General features: G+C 40.0%; 3 protein-coding genes across 4 annotated transcripts in view; all 3 read right to left on the reverse strand.

Annotated features, from left to right (window-relative positions):
* The window catches only part of tmem65 (transmembrane protein 65), a 44,729-nt gene extending 42,257 nt beyond the window's left edge, over positions 1–2,472 (reverse strand). The window contains exon 1 of the mRNA XM_041808207.1: positions 1,904–2,472. Coding sequence (XP_041664141.1) covers positions 1,904–2,168 — 265 coding nt within the window. The 5' untranslated portion in view covers positions 2,169–2,472. The remainder of the gene's footprint in view (positions 1–1,903) is intronic.
* Positions 2,473–4,156: 1,684 nt separating this feature from the next.
* On the reverse strand, positions 4,157–17,757 carry rnf139 (ring finger protein 139). The gene is made up of 6 exons (XM_041808341.1): positions 16,961–17,757; positions 12,729–13,384; positions 11,661–11,808; positions 11,465–11,571; positions 10,654–10,905; positions 4,157–10,228 (listed from the first exon to the last, which is right to left on the reverse strand). The coding sequence occupies exons 1-6, from the start codon at positions 17,121–17,123 to the stop codon at positions 9,443–9,445; spliced, it is 2,112 nt and encodes a 703-aa protein (XP_041664275.1). The 5' UTR covers positions 17,124–17,757; the 3' UTR covers positions 4,157–9,442.
* A 3,942-nt stretch (positions 17,758–21,699) lies between these two features.
* LOC121524403 (protein NLRC3-like) overlaps positions 21,700–24,300 on the reverse strand; it is a 30,803-nt gene continuing 28,202 nt past the window's right edge. For both annotated transcript variants that reach the window (XM_041809773.1, XM_041809772.1), the window contains 2 exons: positions 23,264–23,310; positions 21,700–22,406 (listed from right to left, as the gene is read on the reverse strand). In XM_041809773.1, coding sequence (XP_041665707.1) covers positions 21,874–22,406; positions 23,264–23,310 — 580 coding nt within the window. In that variant the 3' untranslated portion in view covers positions 21,700–21,873. The remainder of the gene's footprint in view (positions 22,407–23,263; positions 23,311–24,300) is intronic.

The raw sequence follows: 24,300 nt of genomic DNA on the forward strand, positions 1-24,300 counted from the left end.
ACTTTTATTGCCTTTGCACCTCCTCTCACTGACTCCAACTAGTGTTAATCTGTAAGGTGAGTCACAACAGACCATTTATTGACTGGATGATTTCAGCCCTTCGTTGAGGAAAAATGTGAACAAACTGCTGCACTGTGGAAAGAAGTTTAGTTTTTACGATGACGTAATGAAGCTGATACGACACTCTGTCCCATATCTGAGGGGCGGTTGCATTCACATCTCATCCCAACTGTGCCAGAGTCCACTTGAATCGTGCCCAAGACCACCTCCCTCAATTGCGCCCGGGCAATTCGTTTGCATCACACTACCAAAACGAACCGGACTTTGGGCTCAAGTGCACTCGGATCCAGGACCGGGCCCCTAGTGTGAAAGCACCCTTAAACTCAGGTATAACTACTCAACTGGAGTGAAAAGAGGCCCCATATCAAAGTATGATATTAATCTGCAAAGAGAACGAGGGTTGGCATAGCTAGCTGCTAATGTTAGCTACGCTGTACAGAGTCTATCAGGCTCACAACACAATGACCCTGTGATGATTTTGACTGTTTTCTAAGTATTTCCTTCTCTTTAGACTAGTCACTTAAACATAATTTACACAGGTACTTAGCCAAATGGTGAAACTGACAGATAAGAACATCTCAAGTCATGACCTTTGCCATTGTGACCTACACTGTTGTGAGCGCAGCATCCTTGTTCTTTGGTGTGTCTGCATCGCTCTGTACCTCTCCACCCAAATGCTACCCATCAGTGTGAATTCCATGCTTGTTATACCACCGCCACATTTCCTGCTTGTTTGGATCAACAAAACCATGGTGACCGAAAGCCAGTGTATTCTGATAGATATTGATCATCAGTTGGTTATGCTTTAGTTATTGATAAGAAGAAAGGAGAGGAAATGTCAGAGGAGATGGAAAGTACAGATTTGTTTTTTGCAGTCCTTCGGTCACTGAGCGACATGGATGAGGAACTGTGGGTCTGACATTTTTAGGTGTCAGTGGGTAGATCTGATGAACTGGTTCATCTGCAGCCAGTTATCCTGGCTCATTCATGTAGTAGGCTTGTTTTATGAAACTCAGACTCTTTCAGAGATCACATGACACTGTGAGGACATCGCTCAGACATTTCTCCTTCTGATTCAACTCATGATTTTGATATTTTCAGTCTTTAGTGAGTCACTCTGGTTTGGTTTGTTCACTTAGAGACAGAAAAAGTCCTCTGTGACTCAGAGGAGGGAGAAAACACTCAACCACATGCCCAGTGATGGCAGTACAGAAAGATGAGCTACTGTAAACAGAGCTGTATTGATCACCCATACTTCATAAATACTGGTTATCTGATGTGTTAAAGTGCTCAACACCCAGATGAATTATACGGCTGGTTTCACATCAGAGACTCAGGCCTGAATTTTTGTCTCTAATTGTACAGCTTGGTTCATATCTGAGATCTTTGTTTAAAATAATGTGTTTATAGTGTACATTTTTTATATAGACATTTATAATTTAGATACTGTTTAAATGCATCTTTTCTTGATGTTTGCAATTGTAATTTTGTTAGACTTCAGCTCTTAGTTTGTTTTAATGAATTAAATAACTCTGTTACCTTGTGCTATGGCTTTAGACTCTTGAGACCTCTTCTCTTTTATAATAACTGTCATTATTAATATGTCCTTTAATAACAATTCTCATTCACAATACTCTTTGAAGTCTTTAATAACTCTCTCTTACCTTCTGCTGTATCTATAGCCTCGAAGCTCTCCTCTCTGATATTGATTCTCATTAATAAGTCTCTTTCAAACATCAATAACTCTCTTACCTTCTGCTATAGCTATGGATTTGAAGCTCTGCTCTGAATAATAGTATTTCTGATTCTTAACATTCTTTTTACTCTTTAAAAACTCTCTTACCTTGTGCTATAGCTATGGACTCGAAGCTCTGCAGCTCCTGCAGTAAGCACCTCCTCTCCTTCGGCTGGAGTCGGTAGATGAACTCTTTGGCTCTCTTCGGGGAGTTCAGCGGCTCCTTCGGCTCGTTCCTCCCGTGTGTCCCCAGCCAGCAGCTCGGTGTGAGCCGCCCAGTGCCCGGCAGCCTCCCCGTCGCTGGGTGCTTCAAACCCGGATTAAACTTCTGTACAGCCGGCCGGAGAGCTCTCAGTAGAGACAGATTAAGCATTTTAATTCAATAACGCTAAATCCGTAAAGTCTTAAACCGGTTTCTTCTTCCCTTCTTCAGTCCTCCAACGTCTCGCGCTCGGGGACAAGTTGTTTCTCCTTCGCTGGTTATTGCTAACGTCTGATTCAAACCGGAACAAACGGCCGGTTTTTACCAGATTCTCCTCTAAAACTCGGTGTAACTCCGCTGTAAAAAGTCATTTCTTCTTTTATCGAGGCGTTAAACCTTCTCATGGTCGTAAAGGCAGCAGCGGTCAGGAGTTTGGCACATGAAGTTCAGCCCAAAGACGAAGAGGCAAAAAGGCGCCAAGTTAACTGGAATTAACAAAGACACTTCCGGCTGAGGTTTTCACAATAAAACACGTTGCTCAATCACCGGAAAAAAATTAAGTGTTCACTGCCTATTTAACGGTACATTTGAATAAAAGGGAATATTTTAACTTTTTTTTTAAACAGATTTGACTAAAAAATTTTAAATCATTTATTTTTTGGTTGTTTTTTTGCCTGTTGATTATTATTATTAATGCCTATTTATTTTTGTCAGGGACTACAGTTATAAAGAGTATTTTAATCTAAAATATTTATGGGCCAGACGATTTTTAAACATTTAATATTTTTAAAATTCTACATATTCAAGCAATTTATTTTTCTAAAATAATTTTTCTATATCACCTTTTTGGATATGGCCTGTCTAGTTGAAGCAAAAGGCATTAAAAGTTTTTCAAAATATTATGTGATTATTTTCCCCAAATATTTTACTGCAAAATATTTGCATGTGTGTTTTATTTATTTATCATTATTTGGAAAAAGACTATGGCCGTAAAAGTATAGGTACAAGAATAGAAATAAGTCGTTGATATTAAATTTTGTCATATTTTTCACATATTATTAAAATGACTTGTTTGCTTATTTACTTTTTTTTTTTTTTTTTACTTATGAAGAGCCTTGAAAGAGAATAACCAATTCAATATACTCAGATTAAAATGAAGAATTTAAATATATTTTTTCCTTAACAATGAATATTAATTTCTTCATACATATTCAAGCTTAAAATTATTTCAATATTTTAATAATTGTTCTATTTTTGGTATTTGGATGTTGTTAAGTGTAGCAGTAGGTTCCTATCAAAGAAAGGCTTTGAAAATGGATATTTTCCCAGTTTTTTTAAAGATAAAAATCCGTGTGTTTTACTTATTCACCATCTATCTATGCAGTCATTCGTTTATGTATTTATATATTTAATATTTAAAATTTTGTTATTTGAATTTATTATTTATTTGGATACAGTTGTTGAGATAGGTTGAGATGTTAATTTAACATGTTGTAATAACGCCATCTAGTGTTCATAAGAGTCTATCTCAACCGATGGAGCAAAGATAGTTCCTACAAGGGGAGAGAGTTGTAATAATCAAAAATGAAAGTAAGAGGAAACTAGGTAAAAAGTATTTATCCTAACAGCTCAGTCATGTAGAGAGCCAACATTTTTCTTCCATCAGGGGCTGAAAAATATTCCTGATGAAGGATTCAGCTGTTATAATAAAGACTGTTTCAGCATTTCCTTCCTTATTTTGAGATTTTTAATGTTTAGTCTGCTGTCTCTCCTTTCTAGTGTGCATGGTATTAAAAACAGAAGCACCTTCACTGTGTTTTTGACTATTAAAACATTTCACTAAAGATATTTTTACATGTTTTCTCTGAATATAAGCATCTGTTTTCTTCCTCTTACCCAGGGTCAGGTTGCAGACGTTGCTCTCTTTAGCAGCTTTGTCTTTAAAACTAATGTTGAGTTATTACATCTTCATTATTCCTCCTGATGGATTTCTGTGAAAGCGCTCTAAAGCTGGCGCCCTCCTTAGAACCAAGATTGACCGGTAAATTGATGTTTACCGTTCTCATCCATAACCAACGACAGCTCCTGGATCCAATCTCCAAACCAAACACTGATTTCTGTCTGTAAAGAGAAAATAAACTGCTGATCATCCTCAGGGAGAAAGTGTGCATGTCTGTGTTTATTATATGTACAATAATGTACACAAATGTAAGCAAGGTCACACAAGAGACCAGTAGTAAGTCATGATATCAGAGGTATATCTGTGATTACAGTAGCACGCCATCATCATGGTTTTAATCACAAACACCTCTCTTCTGCCTCACTCTCAGCCTTCATTCACTAAAGTCTGTTAACGTCTGTTAAGAACAAAAACGTCGACAACAAACAAGCTCAGATTGATCTGCAGGTGAAACAGGATTCAGAGAGACTTCACTATACTGCCGTTTTAAATCAGTGTCATCTCTTATTTTAATAATCGGAGCATGGAGAAGGACCAAAGCTTCCAAAGAAGAGAACAGAGAGAGAGAGAGCTATAAACTGCACAGAGTCCTCAGTAAGATCTGGACCAGAGGATCCAGGGTCCAACTGACGTCAGCATAAGTCTCAGTCTAAAATACTGATTATGTACTCGTGCATCCAGACTCACTTTAGCAGAAGATCATCCACAGTAAATCGTCTGCCATTTTGCTCTATAAAAACAATAAACTGACGAGTTTGGGGTGTCCAGGACTTCCATTTGTGTTGCTGTGGGAACATTTCTTCAGCTGTTAATCTTTGGTCATAAAAACTGTAAACATATTTGTGCAATTAAGGCCGTGCTTTTTCTCTACTTCTTTCTTTTGCAGCGACAAGTTGTCAACAGGAGTTTGTCAGCAACTTAAAGTAATTTAAACAAATACATTGCCCATTCTTGTGTAGTTATTTTGGTTTGGACAAATGGGTGGAAAATTGCAAATGTATTGGTGCAATTAAGGCCGGGCTCTTTCTTGCTCTCCTTTGTGGCGATAGTCGATCATCTGCTATTTTTGTAATAATCAATCCCTCTCTCTTTCTGTTTTTTTTGTTGAGTAAAACCAATAAATTGCCCATTCTTAGGTGTCTGGGACTTCTGTTCTTGCTGAATCAATGTGTCTATTTCTTTATGTTGAATGAATTGTTGGGACACTTCTAAAGTATGGGTGTGACTTTTACTAGCAGGATTATGCTCTACACAGAAGTTCAACCAATAAACTGCCAGTTCTGGGGTGTTTGGGATTCACACTATTGTTGCAGTGGTAATGATCTGTTGGAGTTATATGTGTGGATGAATGTGTGGGACATAGCTGATGTATTTGTAAAATTAAACCATGCTCTCTCTCTCTTTCCCTTATGGCAACACGATGCACAGATGGTCTGCAGATTTGGGTCATTAAAAGTAACAAACTGCCCGCTCTTAGGAGTCTGGGACTTCTATTCTTGCTGCATTGTTATTGATTTGTTCAAAGTTTTTGTTTTGGCTAATGCAGGAAAAATGGCAAGACCTTGCTTTTTGCCTCTCTCTCTTTCTCTTGCTATTTTATGTTGCCCACTGTCATTTATTTTGGGGGGATTAAAATCAGTAAATTGCCCATTTTGGGTGTCTTAGATTTTGTTACTTCAAGTATTATTTCATTGTTTTTGGTTAGAATTTGGTAGAAACTTGAAAAAGTATCATTGTAATTTAGGATGTACCATTTTTCTCTGTTGCTTTTTTTTGGATGATTTTTTTGGTAAGAAAAAAACAATAAATTGCCCATTATAGTGTGTGCTGGATTCTATTTTTGTTTCTTTTACAACTATTTTGTCAGTCTTCCAATGTGGAGAAGCTGGGGGAAAATATTTAATATAATTTTGCCATTACAGCCATGTTGTCTCTCTTTCTTTTGCAGCATTACAACTCCCAGAGGAGTTTTTCTGACATTTCTGGAGAGTAAAGCCAATAAATTGCCCATTTTTGAGTGTCTAAGACTTCTGATTTGCTGCTGTGCTAACGGTTTTGTTTGAGAAAAAAAGATGGAAAATTGCTGACATGTTTGTGCAATTTAAGCCATTCTCTCTCTCTTCCAATGATGTGCTATGATTCACCTGGTATTTGTGAGATTACTTTAAATGTGCAAAATGCACCGAAATCCATCGTCAGAATCAATAATCCCAGTTTCTTCATTTATCATCTCCTGAAAGCTGTCGTGCAGATCGATAAAAGCTCACGTGTGGAGTTGTTCATCATCTTTGTTATCAATAAACCAGCTCATTCCAGCATTTCCCTGCGACTCTCGGCGAGGGAACATGAACTGAACCTTTAAGACATCGTCAGAGCACATTACAGGTCGGCAGGCACGCACAATCGCACAGATTCAAACACACAAAAAACAAAAACGAGGGCTGCAGACGGGAAAAGATGAGCTACAGTCAAACAGGAAGGGAGACTTCACTTCATGCTTGTAAATAAAATCCCCAAAGTTTGCTTATAGGAGAGTTTGTGGCCATGAAGAAAAAAAGAGGAGGATTTTATAAGGATGCATTCTGAGAGCCAAATGTTTAAATAAAGTCAAATAATCTAATGTTTCTGTGCTGTTAGGACACACAGCTGAAAGTAGAAGGAGGATGATTTTTATTTAAATTTGGAGCATTTTAACTCCTTCTTTGAGGCTTGTATCCACAGCTGCTGTTTTTTGCTGGGGAAATTCTAATTTCAGTGACTGCTGCCAACGTTAAAAACAGCTCAGTGGATGCAGGCGTTAAATGTGCCGACTTTCCAAAACGCAGGAATCAGTCTTCCTCCTCTGTTCTGATTTTCAGACACTCCTGGCATCATTGTGAGAATTTTTCCCCGCATTTCCTTTTAATCTCAGATGCAAAATAAAGCTTAATCATTCCTTAGATGATTATTTTAATCCCTGCCGCTAAACTGCTCCATGAACGTGTGCTGTGCAGAGGTTAATGCATCGATTCATTAATGATCGTTCAGGCTGATTTACTGAGACGATCCAGCTCTGAGGTGATTGGTTAGAAAACTTGCAATTACAGAAATATGTTGATCAGGATTTCTATTGATGATGGGATCATGTGAATGCAGCCCTGGCAGCAGACTAGGGATGTCACGACACCATAATTTAGACACAGAAATGACTCTGGTAAGTCAAACATGTGCATTTTTGTTCCTTTAAGACTTCTATTGTTGTTGCATTGGTAATAATTTCATTTTGTTAAATGGGCGGGATGTTGCCTATGCATTTGTGCAGCTTGACTGCTCTCTCTGCATTTTTGTAGATTTTGGTGATTATAGCCAATAAATTGTCCATCTTTTGGTGTCTAGGACTTCTATATTTTAGCATCCGTAAAAACTGCTGCAACTTTTCAATGTTAGGATGCATTGGGGGATAATGCTGACTATTCTCCCTCTCGTGGCAAAATAATATGCACAGGAGTTTGTGTGCAATTTTTTGGCCCAGCAACAAAAACAGAATCTTTACTAAGATTGCACTCCCTGTCCAAACATTACTAACATATCGGGGCACTGACTTTGTGTCAGTAGGAGGATGTGTAGAAGTTTGCCTGAAGTCTCTGGTGACTAAAAGCTATAAATTGCCCAATATTAAGTGGTTAAGGTTTCCGTTTTTACTGCTGTGGTATCGATACCATCTGATTTTTACTAAAGTCCTGAAAAAAAGTTTTAAATTCTGGTATCATGACATTCCCAGTGAGACAAGGTTGTTAAAATGTTGAATACTTGAGAACTTTTTAACTCCACGTGTTTAAAAACAATACCATCTTTTATTTTAATGATGAATAGTATCAGAACGATCTAACCTTTAAAAAACGGAATATTTTATCAAACAGATGCTCGGGAGGAAAATAAATCTAACAGATGCTACAACAAAACTCCTTCACACCGTCAAAATGTGCACAAAAGCACATTTGATAGTGTTTATGTGCAATTTAGACGTTTTTGAACTGCAATTTCTTCTGACTGAAAACAGAAATAATCAAATACTGGATGCTTTAGACGTCTGATTTTGTTGCTGTGCTTTTTTAAAAACATCATTTTTATATTTATGGTATTAATGAGAGACAGACGTCTTCAAACATTGTATGAAAAACACTCCCGATGTCTAAACAGTTCTCTCTGTTTTTGCTTAAAGTAGGAGGATCGTATCGTTTTCAGACACGTAGTTTTGGAAAGTGTTGAACGTTTGACAACCTGAACACTCACGCAAACAAACAAACAAACAAACAAACAAACAAACAAACATACAGCGAGAGCAGCAGTTACTCCTCGACGAGCCCTTAGAGAAAAAAACAAACTGAAAATCAAACAGAAAGAAAAACAACAGCCGACTACAAACCAGACGATTTTAGACTGACTCTGAGCCCGACAGATGCAGCAAGTCAAGACGGATAATTCCAGCAGTTTTCAGGTTTAAAGTGAAGCTGCACCCCCTTTAAACAAATAGCTTTAGGAAGGATGCCGCTGTGGCTCAGAGGGTAGAGCAGGCGCCCTTATACTGAGTCTACAGTCAACACAGTGGTTGGAGGATCGAGCCCAGATTTTCTATTTTCAAAAAAGCCCAAAATAAACTAACTAAACATCAAATTTAGTAACTTTCATTTATCTATTTATTGATTGAAGGATATGATTAAATTGCACACAAATTGCCAATGTTAATAAAATCCAAGAAGTGAGGGAACCCTCGAGAAAAACACGGTCCTCTCCAGTTCCAACCATTTTCCAAACGTTGCCAATGTATTTGTGCAATTTAAAGAGTGATCTCTCTCTCTGTCTTTCAGTTAAAAATATAGCTAAAGATCATTTTAAGAGAGATTTATTGTTTTTAACCATCAAAAACTGCAGATAGATTCCTGAAAACCGGCACAAACACTTTGGTGAAATTTGCAACAGTAGGTGGAACTGGAGAGGAAACACGAGCACCTCACCAGCTCCAACCACTCGTGTAAATGTTGCCGACATATTTGTGCAATAGAGACAGTGTGCAAAAGTCTGCCTGCATGTTTTGATGATTAAAACGATCAATCAGCATAAATCTGCCTTGAAAATATATTGATATTTAATTAAGACCTAATGTGTTTCCCTGCCCTACCAATAGTGACTGTATCTTGATGCCCCTTGGAGCAGAGGGCCCCAGGTTATTGCCAATCAATGATTTTAGGTCAAACAGCTGGCATGTGGTCTAACGGTTCAGCTGAATCGTCTGGTGTGTGCGTTTGGAGGACTAAAACATCAGAAACATCCCTTGTGCTCGCCATCGTTGTTAAAATCGGTCAAATCGTCTGGTGTGTAGCCGCCGAACGAGAAGAAACAAAGACATCCCTGACATTTTCCAGAACAGATTAAGAAGCTGAACTCTTAGATTCTTTTTTTAACTTAAATTAAGATAAATGTTTTTATTCCCTCTAAATCTCTGTGGTCAGTCCTCCGTAGAGTCCGTGTCGTCATTGATATAGTCTTCCTCTATCGGCGTGCTGCCGTTCTGAGTCCCCCACTCGTCCTCGTCGTACTCAATGCTGTCGTTGTCCTCCAGCAGCTCGTTCTCCAGCTCTGCCGCTCCCCCCGCTGCCTGCCCGCCCCCTGCTGCCGCTCCGTCAGCCGGCGGCTCGGCGTCCTGCTGTCCAGGCTGATGTTCCCCTGCAGCTGGTGGGGCGGCGGCAGCGGCGTCCTGCGGCGCTGCGTAGCCTCCGTTGTTGTTGGAGAAGGCGGCTCTGTCGCGGCTGTCCTCCTCCACGTACACGCGCTGGTGACACATGGGACAGGTGTCCTGGATGTAGAGCCACTTCCTCAGGCACAGGGCGTGGAAGTAGTGGTGGCACGGCGTGATGCGAGCCGACGTAGAGAACTCCTGGTAGCAGATAGCGCACACGTCCTCGATGTCCCTCAGCTGGTCACCCCGTACCTCTGGTAAGGAGTTGATCTTCTTGACGGCGGTGCGGCGGTTGATGAAGGTCTTCCAGCCGTTCTTGGCCTGCAGGTAAATGTTGAAGTAGGCATGCAGGCACATCATGCAGGCGCGAATCTTACTGCCGGACTCAAACATCATGGTGTAGGCGCCGTTTCCAAACATGATGACACCAAACAGGAACTCGATGATGTTTCCCGTAGAACGGACGTAGTAGACGTAATCGTCCAGCTTCTCCCACAGGACGTTGGAGAAGCCGTCTGCCATGAAGAGGCCGTACACGGTCAGAGAGACTACCACCTGCAGGGAGATCAGGAGGGAGTTAGTGATCACTGACAGAGGGTCTCAGTCAGTGGAGGAGTGGGCAGCTTTTGCTGCTGCTGTTAAAACGTCGACACAGAAGAGAAATGAACGAATTGAACCTTTATAGAGCAGTCAAAAATAAACACATAACCGTAATCATCAAAATTAAAACAAAAAATAAACTAAAATATTTCACTGAAAGAGCGATGAATCTAGAATATATGAAAGTTAAACTTTTAGAATAAATGGCAGGAAAAAATGAACCTTTTATGACAATTTAATTATTTTAGATGCACCTTTTAAAACAACCAGGTGGTCATAAATTTCCTTCATTAAAAAGAAAAAACACCAATCAGACGTGGATTCATATAAACAGCCTTCTTCTACCAAAGAATACAAGGTCTTTTATGGTAACATCTCACCTTGAGGCAGAGCTCCACACAGAAGGCAGTGACGGCGAACAGCCAGGTGTTGAGGGCGTAGTGATGCCAGAGGGCGTAGCTGAGCACCACGGGGAGCACAAAGAGCGCCGTGGACACCAGTAGGACGGGGAAATGGCGTCTGAAAGAGGAGACGTGAGAGGCGCTGAGGGACATGAGGACGGGGTCGGTCATGCCGTGGATGAAGTGGAGGATGGCGGTCAGCAGAAGGCACATGTTCCGGCTCAGACGGACCTGAGGACCAAAAGTGAGTTAACCAGGGGATGATTTTAGGCTTTTCACTTTTTTCTGATAAGGCATGTAGTAAACACTGAACTGGGTTTTCTGGGAGAGCATTAGCCATCTAAAGTTGACGTTGTATTAAAACAACAAGGAGGGGAAGAAGAAGGGCAGAGGGATTTAAAACACCTCATTCAGAGTTTACAGGTAAACAGGGGTGATCTAAGACTCACAGAGAACCAAAGCTCTCTGTGTTTAGTCATCCTGTTGATCAGTTAAAGACCAAATCCTGATCTTTAGAGCACAAAATTACATAATTTTACTTTTGGTGTTAAAATGTTCAGAGTGACTACCCACTACAGGTGGTTTTTGCCCCCTCCACAGCCCAGGAACAGCCTTGGTTAAAATAATGAATGATCTTCTCATCAGCTGACTCCAGAGCTTAACCATCCTCATCTGTCTCGATCTGAGTGTGGCCTTTGAAACCATTTTCCATTGGTTTAAAATCCTATAAACCAACTATAATATACTGACTTGCTGATCTGCAGAGAGTGTGCCTCATGGTCAAACCTACCAGGCGTTCCTCCGGGTCCAGGCTGCTCAGGCCGGTCTGCAGAGCCAAAATAAAGAACAGAACAGGAGCAACGAAGCCCAAACGCTTGTCCTCCTCCTCGGTGGATCCTACAGAGTCAAAACAGAAATCTTAGGCCCACCAGGAATCTAACAGCAGCTTGAATAATAGCTGTTCCTACAGCGCATTTGAGTGTTACCTATGAAGGCCAGGATGCTGAGGCCGAGGTAGTGAGCGACAGAGGAGATGACGGCGCTCATCCCAAGTACGGTGAGGGTGGAGTCACAGCCCGAGATGATCAGGTTACTGGTTAGATCCCAGAAAACGTCCCAGCTCAACAGGTAACCCTGAAAGCAGCACACAAAGAGGTTAAATCAGTGCAAAGAAAATACACAGTTTACAAACATTAAAAACTAAAATGTAAAGACTTTTAATTGACTTCAACTGGAATAGAATGTTTCTGAGTTTTTGACTTAAGTTAGACTAAAATTTAAGGTTAAAAACAACTATAAAATGACTAAAACTTAAAAGGAATTTTACTATAAAGACCAGAACTAAATCTGACTACAACACCCCTTCAGTAAAACTCCTTCCCACGCGAACAATTTAAAAAACTTTATTTACAGCTTTAATGTTTAGACCCGGAGAAGGTTCATGAAGGTTAATGATATCATTCTTTAAAGTTTCTAAAACATTCCATCCTCTGCCTTTAATATCGTCCTTTCAATGTTATAAAACATTCCGTTCTTTAGCTTTTACAATATCATCCTTTCAAGTCTATAAAACATTCTTTCCTCTGCCTTTAATGATATCACCAAAGATGTTGGTGAGAATGTAGTGTTTGGGCAGAATTATTTTAAAACAGATACCTGCTTTGAGAAAAAACCTGCCTTCATGTGAACTAGGCCTTAGACTAAACTTTCTCTAATTCACTCAAAGAAGCTTCTGGTTAAAAATCTGACTCTGCCAACATTTCAAAACAGTTTGGGTGGTGAGCAGGAGTTCACCTGTAATTTCTGATGAATGAAAACAAGATTTTAACCAATATTATATTTCTTTGACTTCTGTTTTTGCTGCGGAGATATTTTACTGGACTCAGTACTGATATTGATTTATACTAGAATCATATTAGAGTTTAATATTCTGATACCATGACAATCCTAACTGCTCCAATCCTTTACGTTTTGCTATTTTTTAACAGTCTTTAAGATAATTTCCTCCTGGGTTCATAAAGTTCTGTTATCGTAAAGTCAGATTAAACATGTACCTGTGAGTCTGAACTTCCATCCGTGACCCCTCCAGTAGCGTCTCCGCTCTCCCTCCTTACTGCACGGACCACATAAACCAGGATCAGAGCCTGTGCAGTAACCCTGGTCAGCCAGAACACCCGCAGCACATCGGGGAACCTGATCCTCTTCCAGGTGTCCTCCAGCAGCAGTTGAAGCCCGTAGATCCTGTACATGTGCCGTACGAGCAGGTAGACGTAGCGGCACGAGTAGTAGAACCACTTCAGTCTCATGGCGAGGCACACCACCGTGTTTAGAGCCAACGCCAGGCCCGAGAACACAGCCACCATCTGCCGTACATCTGCAGGCAGCTCTATCATCAGCCCCCACAGAGGGATCATGATGTCCAGGACCACCAGAGCAGCGAACAGCGACTGCAGGTTGAGCAGGAACACGTACCCGATGCCAAAGACTAGCTGCACAGCGGCCATGCCCAGCCACAGCGTCGGCCCGTTCCTGGGCAGCAACCTAAAGCCCAGCGCCGCTTTGTAATAGGCGCTGTAGAAGTCTATGTGAGAGGTGGCATAGTAGTTGAAGAGGGCTGCCGCCATCCCCAGGAGGACGGCGAAGAAGAGGGTGTAGAACTTGAACAAGGCCTTCTGGGAGAGCAGCAGCACCACGCTGGAGATGAGGACACCTGGGACACAAAGAGACCATCAGTTAGGACAACAAGGTTGATTCACAGTGCCGTGACACTTACTCCTGTGTGACATCTTAACCATTCTTGACTGTGAACATCGCAGAGGTGTGATAGGAGGACAAAGTGATCCCCCTCTGTGTCAGCTTCTGAGGTAGAAACAGAGGCGACACCAAGGCAAGACGGGATCAGAGAGGGAGCACAGGATTGCATAGAAAATATTGACCTATATCTGCTGTAAATATAGTCCTAGATTGGCTGTTATTATCACCCTTAGCTGCTGTAAATATTAGCCTATATTGACTGAAAACTCATCTTACATTGGCTCTACATTGGCCTTTAACAGCTGTCAATTTGTGCCTATATTAGCTGTAAATACCGACTAATATTTATCATGAATATCAGCCTATACCAGCCGTTAAGATTAGCCTATTTTAGCTGTAAATATCAGCCAATACCAGCAGGAAATATTGGGTGGTATTAGTTATGAATATCAGCATATATGAGCTGTAAAAATGTGCATTTATTAGCTGTAAATATGGACTTTACAAACTTTACATTTGTAAAGTTTAAGTCAGGACCAACAGACCTACTTCTAAAGCATTTTTTGCCCATCCTCATGATTTAAGGGTGTTTTAATAAGGACTGAAGTGTTAGGTCTAACCTCCAGTAAACAGCTCATTTTCCTGCATTGCTGACCCACTTTAAAACACCTTGTTTGGCCCCTGGATTGTCTGGAACACTGGGCCCTTTGCTAACTCTTAGAGGACTGTCATTAAGGCTGAAGGGTCCAAAGGTCTATGAGCTGACAGTTATGTAACCTTGTTGTCCGTCTGAGTTTTCTCTGAATAACCCACGACCTAAGAGAGCCTCGTTTGATCACATCAGTCTTTGTGAGAGTCTAAAAACAGCTGGAATTTATGCTGACTGGGTTAAAGGCTAGTCTTAAAACTTTCCTCTTTGATGAAGCTTATAGTTAGGACTGGATCAGACCTGGACCAGTCCTTAGATAGTCTGCTATAGCCTTAAAACTTCCCTCTTTACTAAAGCTTATAGTTAGGACTGGATCAGACCTGGACCTGCCCTCTCCAACTACTAAAACTCATCAGGACTATGTTTACTGCATTATTCTTAACATTTTAAATATTTGTAGATTTAAGGACTGCTTAACTTCTGCTCTCCATAGTCACTACAGTTAATGATGTTAATATTAGAATAATCTCCATTATCCTACAGAGTTATAAATAACAAACATACTTGTCACTGTTATTATGGACATGCATGGCCTGCTGCTGGGGACCTGCCTGTTTACAACTGCATCATCTACCCATATCTCACATTTATGATCCTTATTGTTTATTTATTAATCTATTTACTTAGCCATCATGACCTGGAGTTGACCTGCTGCACTAAAGAGGATCAGATGTTGAACTTTCCTGATTTTAACCTTTCTAACAGTAATCTTAATGTCTGTAATAAAGTCAAATATCTCAGTCATTTAATCACAGAAAGAATAATTGATATCTACAGACTGTGCTGCAAGATTTATGCACAAGCAAACATTCCAGCTTGCAGGTTCAGTTTTAGTTCAGATCATGTGTGGACGTATTTGTTTAAAATAAACTGTACACCTCTGTAAACTGCACACGTATGGACAAACTACAGAAATCAAGTATGCAGAGACTACAGGCAGCCTATAATGATGCACAGGGATTATTGCTGAAGAGACGAGATAATACTCCACATCAGTGATAATCACCTGGAGGCCCAGGGGCCACATCAGGCCCCCCACAGCTTCCCATCCCATTATTGAATATAAAAAAATCTGAAAAGGCAGACATGTGGCATACTATTGTTCACTTCTCTTCTTAAAGTTTGAATAAAAACTTCAACCTAGCAGCTTATCAGACATGAAGAACACCAGTATTTCTGTCATTTGGCATGGTTAACACAGACTTACTATTTATGTCTTGATTAAAGTTGCAGTTTTTTGCATTCATTTTCCACATAAGGATCTTTTTGAGAAGGCAATTTTCCCCCCTGACAAGCTTCACAGAAAATCTGTTTCCAGCATGTGTTTTTGGCCAATCATAACTCAGCATATTAGCATCAAACTCAGTGATGGACATCAAGAGGGCTTCAGAAAGATGCAGCTAAAATATCTCAATTGCCCCCTTGTGGCTGGCTGCAGTTAGGGTTGTTCTGATTCTGATACCTTCTGATTCTTAATAAGTTACTATCACTCTGTGATTAAGAGAACAGAAAGATTTCTTCATTTACATTACAAACATCAGTTAGGATGTGATTATACACGTGGATGTGTCTGAAAATGTTGGTTATCCCCATTTTTTAAATAAATTTAAGGTTATTTCTATTTAATTAGTGAACATTTTATTCATTTACATAAACAGGACACTCTTTTATGGTAAAATTAGTGGTAAACGGTAAAGAACGGAATTTGGCAAAAAATAAAACAAATTTCACAGGGCCCTAGATACCCCAGCAGCTGTTCGCTGTACAAGGGCTAAAGTTGGACTTAACAGACACTGTGGGGGCCAAATCTTTAATACTCCAAAATAAAATGAATATGTGGGTTTAATTAACATATTTCTGAGTTAGTGGTGCTATTTTCTAAAGGGGCAAATGAGATATCTCTGCTACATTACTGGGTTTGGGAAATTAACTGTCATAATTGGTGAAAAACACATTCAGGAAACAGGTCTTTGGTTTGGATCCTCAAGTAGCGTAAAGTACACTCTCCTTAAGTGGAAGCTCGACACAGATAACAGCAGATTTAATCAGGGCTGGACTGAGGAGTCTGTTTTTATCACGCCTCATATTAACAATAATGATAGAGGGATGTCTATAAAACTGATCAGACTTTAAGTCATTCCAGATAAAACAGTTCCAATATCAGAGTCGATTTATTAGCTGTAGGGATTTAAGGACAAAAAGACAAAACCACTTCATTTTTCCTCCTCTCTTTTTCCAAGATAAAAAAATCTACCAACATCTTCCAGATGTTGCTGATGTATCTGGGGGATTTGGACAGTTTGATGAGTTTTCTTGCAATGAATATTATTTAAAAAAAACAAAACCTGCTCAACATTAGGCGTCTATGACTTTCTAGTATTGGTTTTATTTTCTACTAGAGTCATATTAAAGTCGTTTACTCTGGTATTTCGTCAGCTAGTTGTCATTTCTACACAGGGGAACATATCCAGCTGTGACTTTTAGCCCTATCACCCAGCCCCAGCTGGAACCACGACAGCCAGACACGTTCAGCTGAAAGTCATCAGATAACACGGTCACAGTTCGAACCCAAACACCGGCGGAGCGGTTAGCTGCTATCTAGCTAGTCTCTAACAGGAACTCAGACTAAAACTGGTGAGTTTCACTAGTTAATCTTTGTTGGTGTCAGTCCTGGAGCTAAATCGGCTTTACAGACTCTGACAGGTGACATAACTTCACACTGCAGGTGATGACGTCACGGCTAACGCCAGGTAGCTAGCTGTCAGTGTATTTACGTGCCGTTAGCGAAGCATTAATCCCGTTTACCGGACTTTAAACACTCACCCATGACTCTGACCAGCACCTTCCCCACAGCACCGGCCCAGCCCGAGCCCGGGTCGTAGTACGAGTTAAAAATGGCGTCGATAATGAAGATACAGGGAACTCTCAGAGCTACATCCAGCACTGCCAAGGCCTGCTGGCCTATCCGGGCCTGAGTGGACGCCATGCGGCTTCAGAGGAGGGTTCGCGGTCCTGGGGAGTCCGTGTTCTCCATGTAAGGTCTAAATTAGTCTATGACCTCCAGCTGCTGGTTCTGGTCTTTGGTTTCGCTTTGGCTGCTGTTTATTTCAGAGCGGTGAACCTGCTATCGTCCGCCATGTTCACCGAACCTCCTGTTGATTCTTCTTCTACGGTTTCATTTCCAGCTGATTCCAGGGTTACCGCCGCCAACCGCTACTCTTCATGAGCCACAACACAGCGTAAATTATTCAAAATGATAAATTACGACGATTCTCCGCGGAGGAGAGTCGATATTTTCATAGGGGGTTCTTTTAAGAAGCCTCTAGAACAACATTTCTCTCTCAGTAAAACCAGGACGCTGTCAGTTGGTTCTGACGTAATGTTACGTGACTTACCGCGTCAGAGGCTCAGGGAACGATGCGTCTTCACGGGCGCCCTTTTGGAGAGGGGTAGCCATGTCTCAAAAATGTAACATAATGAGGACGAGAAAGTGAGGAATACTGATATAGGCTATTGAGTAGGGCTGGGCAATTGCTCGCACATTAGACTAAATCACAATATGGCTTCCTGCAATTTAAAAAAAGGCAGAAGTTGCAATATTTATTAAACTGGAAAAATGTCAAAATAGCAGTTTAATACATTCATTTTTTGCAGCAGCAGAGATTTTATGCACATTATGCAATAATTTAAGTGTCATTTTTGTTTGGAAATAGTTTACAAAAATCCTTTGGGCCCAGTTAGAAAGTGACAGGACCAATCAGCGACGAGGGGCAGTACTTTCAGGCACGGCAGAGTCGTGACTTAAACAAGCAACAGCAAGAGGCCAGTGCAATTATGGCGGAAGAGATTAGCGTGGATGCTGCTAAAGTGCCAGTTTTATCTGATTTTAATGACATTTCTTTGCTAAAAGAAGAACAAAAAACAGCAGTGAGTTGTTTTCTTTTCATAAATGACAAAAGTCAAGTACTTACATGTCTATAGTCGCCATATGTCGCATTGTTCCTCGGTAGCTGCGCACACGCAGCTCATTAGTAGCTATGTCACGTGTTTTGTTGCTCTGATTGGCCCGTAGAGATGTGACTGACACAACGTTCATCCAAACACACTCCAAGTTTTTTTCAAAGCCTCTGCCTTTTCTCAAACGTTTCCTATTGAAGCTTGGATGTGTGAAACAAATCTATCTGGCGTGTCAGGTTACCTTTTTCATGTTTTCATTATGTTTTGTTTTAATCAAAATGAATGACATAAAATGATTATCCCCTTCAATAAAGCAATTGGTGTCAAATTTTCAATATGAGCAAAAATAACTGGTTAATTCTGTCTAATATTGATGAAGCTTAGCATTAGTTCATACGCCCAGCTTAGGTCAGCTTATCACCAGCTTTACAAACTTTACCTCCTCCACCCCAGCCGCCTCCTTTATAGCTTAAAGCTCGTTGCATCCTCATATTCAGATTCATGCTACTATGGATTAATTGCTTCTGAAATAATTACATTTTTTTCAATACACATTGGCATTTATGTGTCCAATCATATAGCCGTGTGCTCCCTGGAAAGTCAAAGCATGCTGCTTGACTAACCCAGGGAGAATCTTTAAAGCAGAGCCTTTTCTGCCAAGTAAAACTGTAGATCCATTTTGCAATGAAATGATAAAATGTATGAATGTTCCTGACTGAATTTAGATAATAATATAAAGTGATTTATTGCTTGAATTTGTTGAAAGACGCATGTTGAGTAACCTAATAATAGCATATTAAATTGCATTTGCAATACCAGGGGGGGCCCAATTAGATTATTTTTGTAAATGGTTCAGCCCTACTTTTGAGTTTGGAAAAAACAGTCACCTCATTAATCTGTTTGAAATATTTCATCCAGTGGGGATTGATTGGTTGTATGACTTTAAGTCTCTCTCCTAATCCCCATAAATATGGTTTATTTTTGGTTTATTTTGATGTCCATGTTTTCTCTGATCAGCCGGCTGTTAATAACAGTGCCATGTGCCATGTGACATTTGACCCATGAGGTTCTGTGATTTCTTTGTACAAAAATATCACCAAATATATCGTGTATTGCTGTTCAGCTAAAAGAGAAGATTACTGAGGCTAGGTATGAGTTTTGGTCTATATCTCCCAAATTCTTGTTTAGAAACTATGGGTTATGGGTCTTTGTTGTTGTTTGATTCAGTTAGCTGAAGCAGTTTGTCAAGAATTATTTCATAAACTAGGTCAATAAAGTTGAGTTTAAAGTCCTCATTCTGTTTGTCTTATTTGTTGATTTATATTGCAAACAAAGGCACTTTTAGTTCACCACACCCTTGGTTTGTTACGCCATTTTTACTTCTTAGTTCATTATTGATTTTAGTTACAGACATGTTCTTATGTTACTTTCATTTTCACCCACAAGCTGGGGTCAGAACAATCCATCACAACTGAGCATCCTCATGATATCGAAATGTTAACTTTGCTAAATAAAGCTCACGCTATGCCTATGCAAGAAAAAAGAAGTTATGTATTATTAGTTAAAGCAAAATGCCCTAGGGTAGCTTTAAAAATCTACAGGAAACTAAGACTATGGAAGCCCATTCTGCCAAAATAAATCAAGATGACTATTTTTAAAAAATGAGATAGAAAAAACAATTTTTAGATTTTAGGTCAAAATTATTTTATTATTTATTATATTATGAGATCAAAGGTAAAGAAAGAGGCTGTCGTAAGATTACATTTTTAAATCGTAATTAATCTCAGAATGTCTGTATTTATCAGGATTAATCACAACCTAATCACAACATCTAAAATTCCATTATTTTGCATTTTAAACTATTTTGGTGTCATTTTTATGGTTTCTTATTGTCTTAAACTAAATGTAATGGCCTGTTTAGATACAGACCTGCTTTTAAAGGTGGATCAAAGTTTTTAACATGAACTTGAACATGGAAAAAGGAACTTGTTATGGATTGAAAATTACAAACAAGATCATTTAAAAGGTTCAATGTCATCGACTTGTCCACTGAGCTGCCTGTAATCTGTTATAAAGGTAAATGAGACACTAACACGCCGTAACCAAAGTTACATTTTAAGGATAATAAAGCATGCAATAAATCCCAATAATAAAATATTAGTGCACTTATTATGGTCCTATATAATCACAATTAACTTGATTGACAGTTGCAGTAAAGAATATGAGATAAAAGGTGAAAAATAGTAGATATGACAGAAGATCTGAAGTTTTTTAAAGTTTTGCTGCTTTTATCACTCATGAAAATAAAAGATTTGATGGTTTTATAACAAGTAGAACTGAGGAGTATGAAGGCATCAGACATTTTTGATCATACAAGTCTCTAAATGGCCTAATACCCAAAGAGGACCAGAAGAGGAAACCCTCATCCAACAAAGAGGGGGTAAACACTGGATTATCGGACCCAATGTTGTAGCACTCTGAAGTTGGCTGGATTCCTGGATCCAGACGGTGATCTGGATCACTCCCAAAATCTAATCTGTTCTTCCTTATGCCATTTCTGACATTTTCTGACCGAAGCTGTAGGGAATAAATAGAGGAGTCTTACCCATCTAGTAAAGTTTCTGTCAAATCCAAACCCAGTGGCGTGCACAGACCTTTTCAAGGGCAGGGGCGAAAAGGAAAAAAAAGGGCACATACAGCGCATTCTCGCCACTGAAGAGGGCACTAAGTTTCGCGTGTTTTCGAGGGCACTTTAGACATGTTTATATGTTCTACAAATGGCACATTATATAGCCTTAAAACAGACTAACTAGACAGACTACTTAAGTTAGTTTGTAGTTAGGATCAGCATTCACAAGAGACTGTGTAGATTCAACATTGGACTGCGAAGAACACACAGAAATAAATAAACAAATCCCTAGGTGGTCTGGGGGTCTTCCCCAGAACATTTTCAATTAAGTAGATGCCATTTCCTGTACTCTAGTGCATTTTAACACCATATTAGCACCACGTTAGCCTAATAGCATAATTGCCTAAGTCATATTTGAACGTTTTTGGAAAATGAGAAAAAACACAATTTTTACCAAGCGCATTGGTATTTTCAACTCATATTTAAACTGTGATTTCAACCAGATGTGTGAACAAGTTTTCAAAAAGAAAAAGACACAACATTGATTTCATAACAAAGAAAAATGACTTAGGCAGAATATGCCACTGACTTAGACAATTTTTCTCTTAGATATAAATACAAACATAACATAACCAAAGTTGTTTTACTTTCCTAAACATATCCCCATGGCTCTCCAGTCACATGTAGCTTAGTGCCAAGTCTACATGAAACCTTTATTTCCTTTTAATCCATGTATCATTAACATTGGGTGCGTGCGACGGAGGACTAGTTTAAAATACAAATGTTCCTGATTGTTCTATCCACCTTCATTGTAGATCAACAGACACCAAAAAGACCAGGATGAACCCACTGACTGTCAAAAAGCTCTTCTCTCATTGGCTCATATTTATGTAGGTGAATACAGTTGAAATGTAAAGTTCCCTCTAAAACAATGAATACAGGAATGACACAATAACACAAGATAGACACAAGATTCTACAATGAGATCATTTATTTACAAAAGAGGAGCAGAGGAGACATTTTTCACCAACACAACTTCATCTACTGAAGAATGACTGTCAAGATTTACAACTAATCAGATTCATCAGAGAGGATCAATCATCTGATGTGTAGTCTGACTAAGCTTTGGATTCAGATGGCAGAGTTTGAGCTACACATAACACAAAGACACTGAGGAACCTGGAGGTGAGAGCATAAACCCAGGATAGAGTGGTTCAGTGAATGTGGTGTTGAAGGTGTGGAGGTGGATTAGTCTGTCAGAGGAGACTCTGTAGAAGGACAGAGAGCCAACAGGATGGTCCAGATACACCCCTACTCTACCAGAGGATGAAGAGGAGGAGGAGATTTCTGTTACTCTGTTATTGTGACGGACATAGTAACCATGATCACTGCAGATCAGAATCCAGGACTGATCATTAGATCCAAACACACATTCATCTCCATCTCCTCTCCGTCTGATACCTCTGTAACTCACTGATACATAAATCCTTCCTCTCCACTCAACCTCCCAGTAACAGCGACCAGTCAGACCAGTCCCACACAGCAGCTGAGAACATTTATCAAATCTGTCTGGATGATCAGGATATGACTGATCCTCCATCACATATGTCACCGTCCTGTTGTTGTCAGACAGTCTGAGTCTTCTGTTCACTGTGTTCGTGTCCACTTCCACCTCACAGACGTCTGATGGAGAGAAGGAGACACAGCTGATGGTTATCATCTGATCATTCCTAAACAAGGTTACTGACAGAGTCAAACTAACATTTCATCTTCAGCCCTGAATCCTGTTTATCAGCCCTGAAATTCTACTTTCTGTTTCTATTGGAATCAACAGACCACAGTGAGCTGCAGCTCCACAATCACAGACAGACACCAAACACTTCAAAGTTCAGACATTTCTATGGCTTTGACTTTAGATTCATGGCTTTGATTTCACCTCCTGTGTCCACTGGGTGGCGCTATATTCCACCCACCAATACTCCGTAGCTGTCATGATGGTGCTGTATGTGGAGAATGATCAGCCTTAGAGAAGGGGAGGAGGTCCTTCACCTCTAAAGGACACAGCTGATCAGGTTCCTCCTGGTCTCCTCCCTGTGGAGGTCTTCAAGGTCCATCCAGCTGGGAAGAGACCTCAGGTCAGACCCACAACTCTCTGGAGGGACTATATATCCCATCTGATCTGAGAACTCCTCAGGACCCCCCAGGAGGAGCTGGAAAACCTCAGATTGAAGGGCCATGTAGTCCTAGCCCTCCATTGAAGAAGAACCAGGACCCCCTCCCAGTAGACAGGAAGGTGTAAACATAGGGGCGGGTCTGAGGGCTGATAGGGACTGAGCTGTAGTGGTTCCTCTCCTCAGAACTCTAAAACTGTTTATATTTGATGAATTTCAGTGATTGTGAAAGTGGACCTTCATACTTTCAGACCCAAAGACAGAGATGGATTCAGACACAACCTCAACCATTGTTGGTTCCCATGGTTACCTGATTCATCAGCCACATTCATCATATTGTTCTCACTAATCCACAATTCAGACACTCACACTTCTTTACACCTGGTTCCAGTGTGTGCCGTCCCCCATGGTCCAGTCTGGAGGAAGAAACAGAGCCAGTTTAGACATCAGGGATGGTCAGGATAGATCCATACACTCTCATTCTTCAATACGACATAATTATAGACATGACAAAACAGAAGTCATCATGTTCTGTCCCTTGGTCAGCTATCACATCACATCTCACACTAAAAACCTAGGAGAAGTTTTTGACAGTCACCTGAAATTTGACAAGCAGATTAGTACAGTCATCAAATCCAGTTTCTTCCAACTCAGGATCATTTCCAAGATTAGGACATTCATTTCACATAATGACTTAGAAAAAGTCATCCATGCCTTGATATCTTCCAGACTTGACTACTGCAAATCACTTTATTTCAACCAATCAGTCTTGCTATTCACCGCTTACAGCTTGTCCAAAATGCTGCTGCACGACTCCTCTGTAGATGTAAAAAAAAAAAAAAAAAAAAAGAGATCATATCACTTCCATATTGGCATCCCTACATTGGTTACCAGCTCAGCACAGAATCCCTTACAAGATTCTCCTGTTTGTATTTAAAGCCCCTCATGACCTCACCCTGAGCAGAGGTATCAAATGTATTCACATTCATTACTCAGAAGTAGATACTAGGGTTTAAAAAGACTTCTGTAGAAGTTGAAGTATCAACTCAAGCTTTTTACTCAGGTAAAAGTGTTAAAGTACTGGTTCCAAAACTACTTAAAGTATAAAAGTAAAAGTAATGTAAGGGGGAAAAAATGCCATTAAGGACAAAAGCTTAGGCCACGCCACAGGGGCCTATAGTGCACTACCCCTCCTCTCCAAAAATTTTTTTTCTAAAGGCCATAATGACTATAATGTCATATTAAAATGTTAATGTTGAAAAATTTGGGACACACCTGTTTCAGCTGCATTGATGCCCATTGAAAATGAATGCATTTTAGCACAAAGCAAATACATTCAAGAAACATATATGTATACTACTGAGCATTAACATGAGTTTCATGGAGCGGAAGATGACTAGTTGCCT

The sequence above is a fragment of the Cheilinus undulatus genome, linkage group 16 (assembly GCF_018320785.1).
Source record: "Cheilinus undulatus linkage group 16, ASM1832078v1, whole genome shotgun sequence".
NCBI lineage: Eukaryota > Metazoa > Chordata > Actinopteri > Labriformes > Labridae > Cheilinus > Cheilinus undulatus.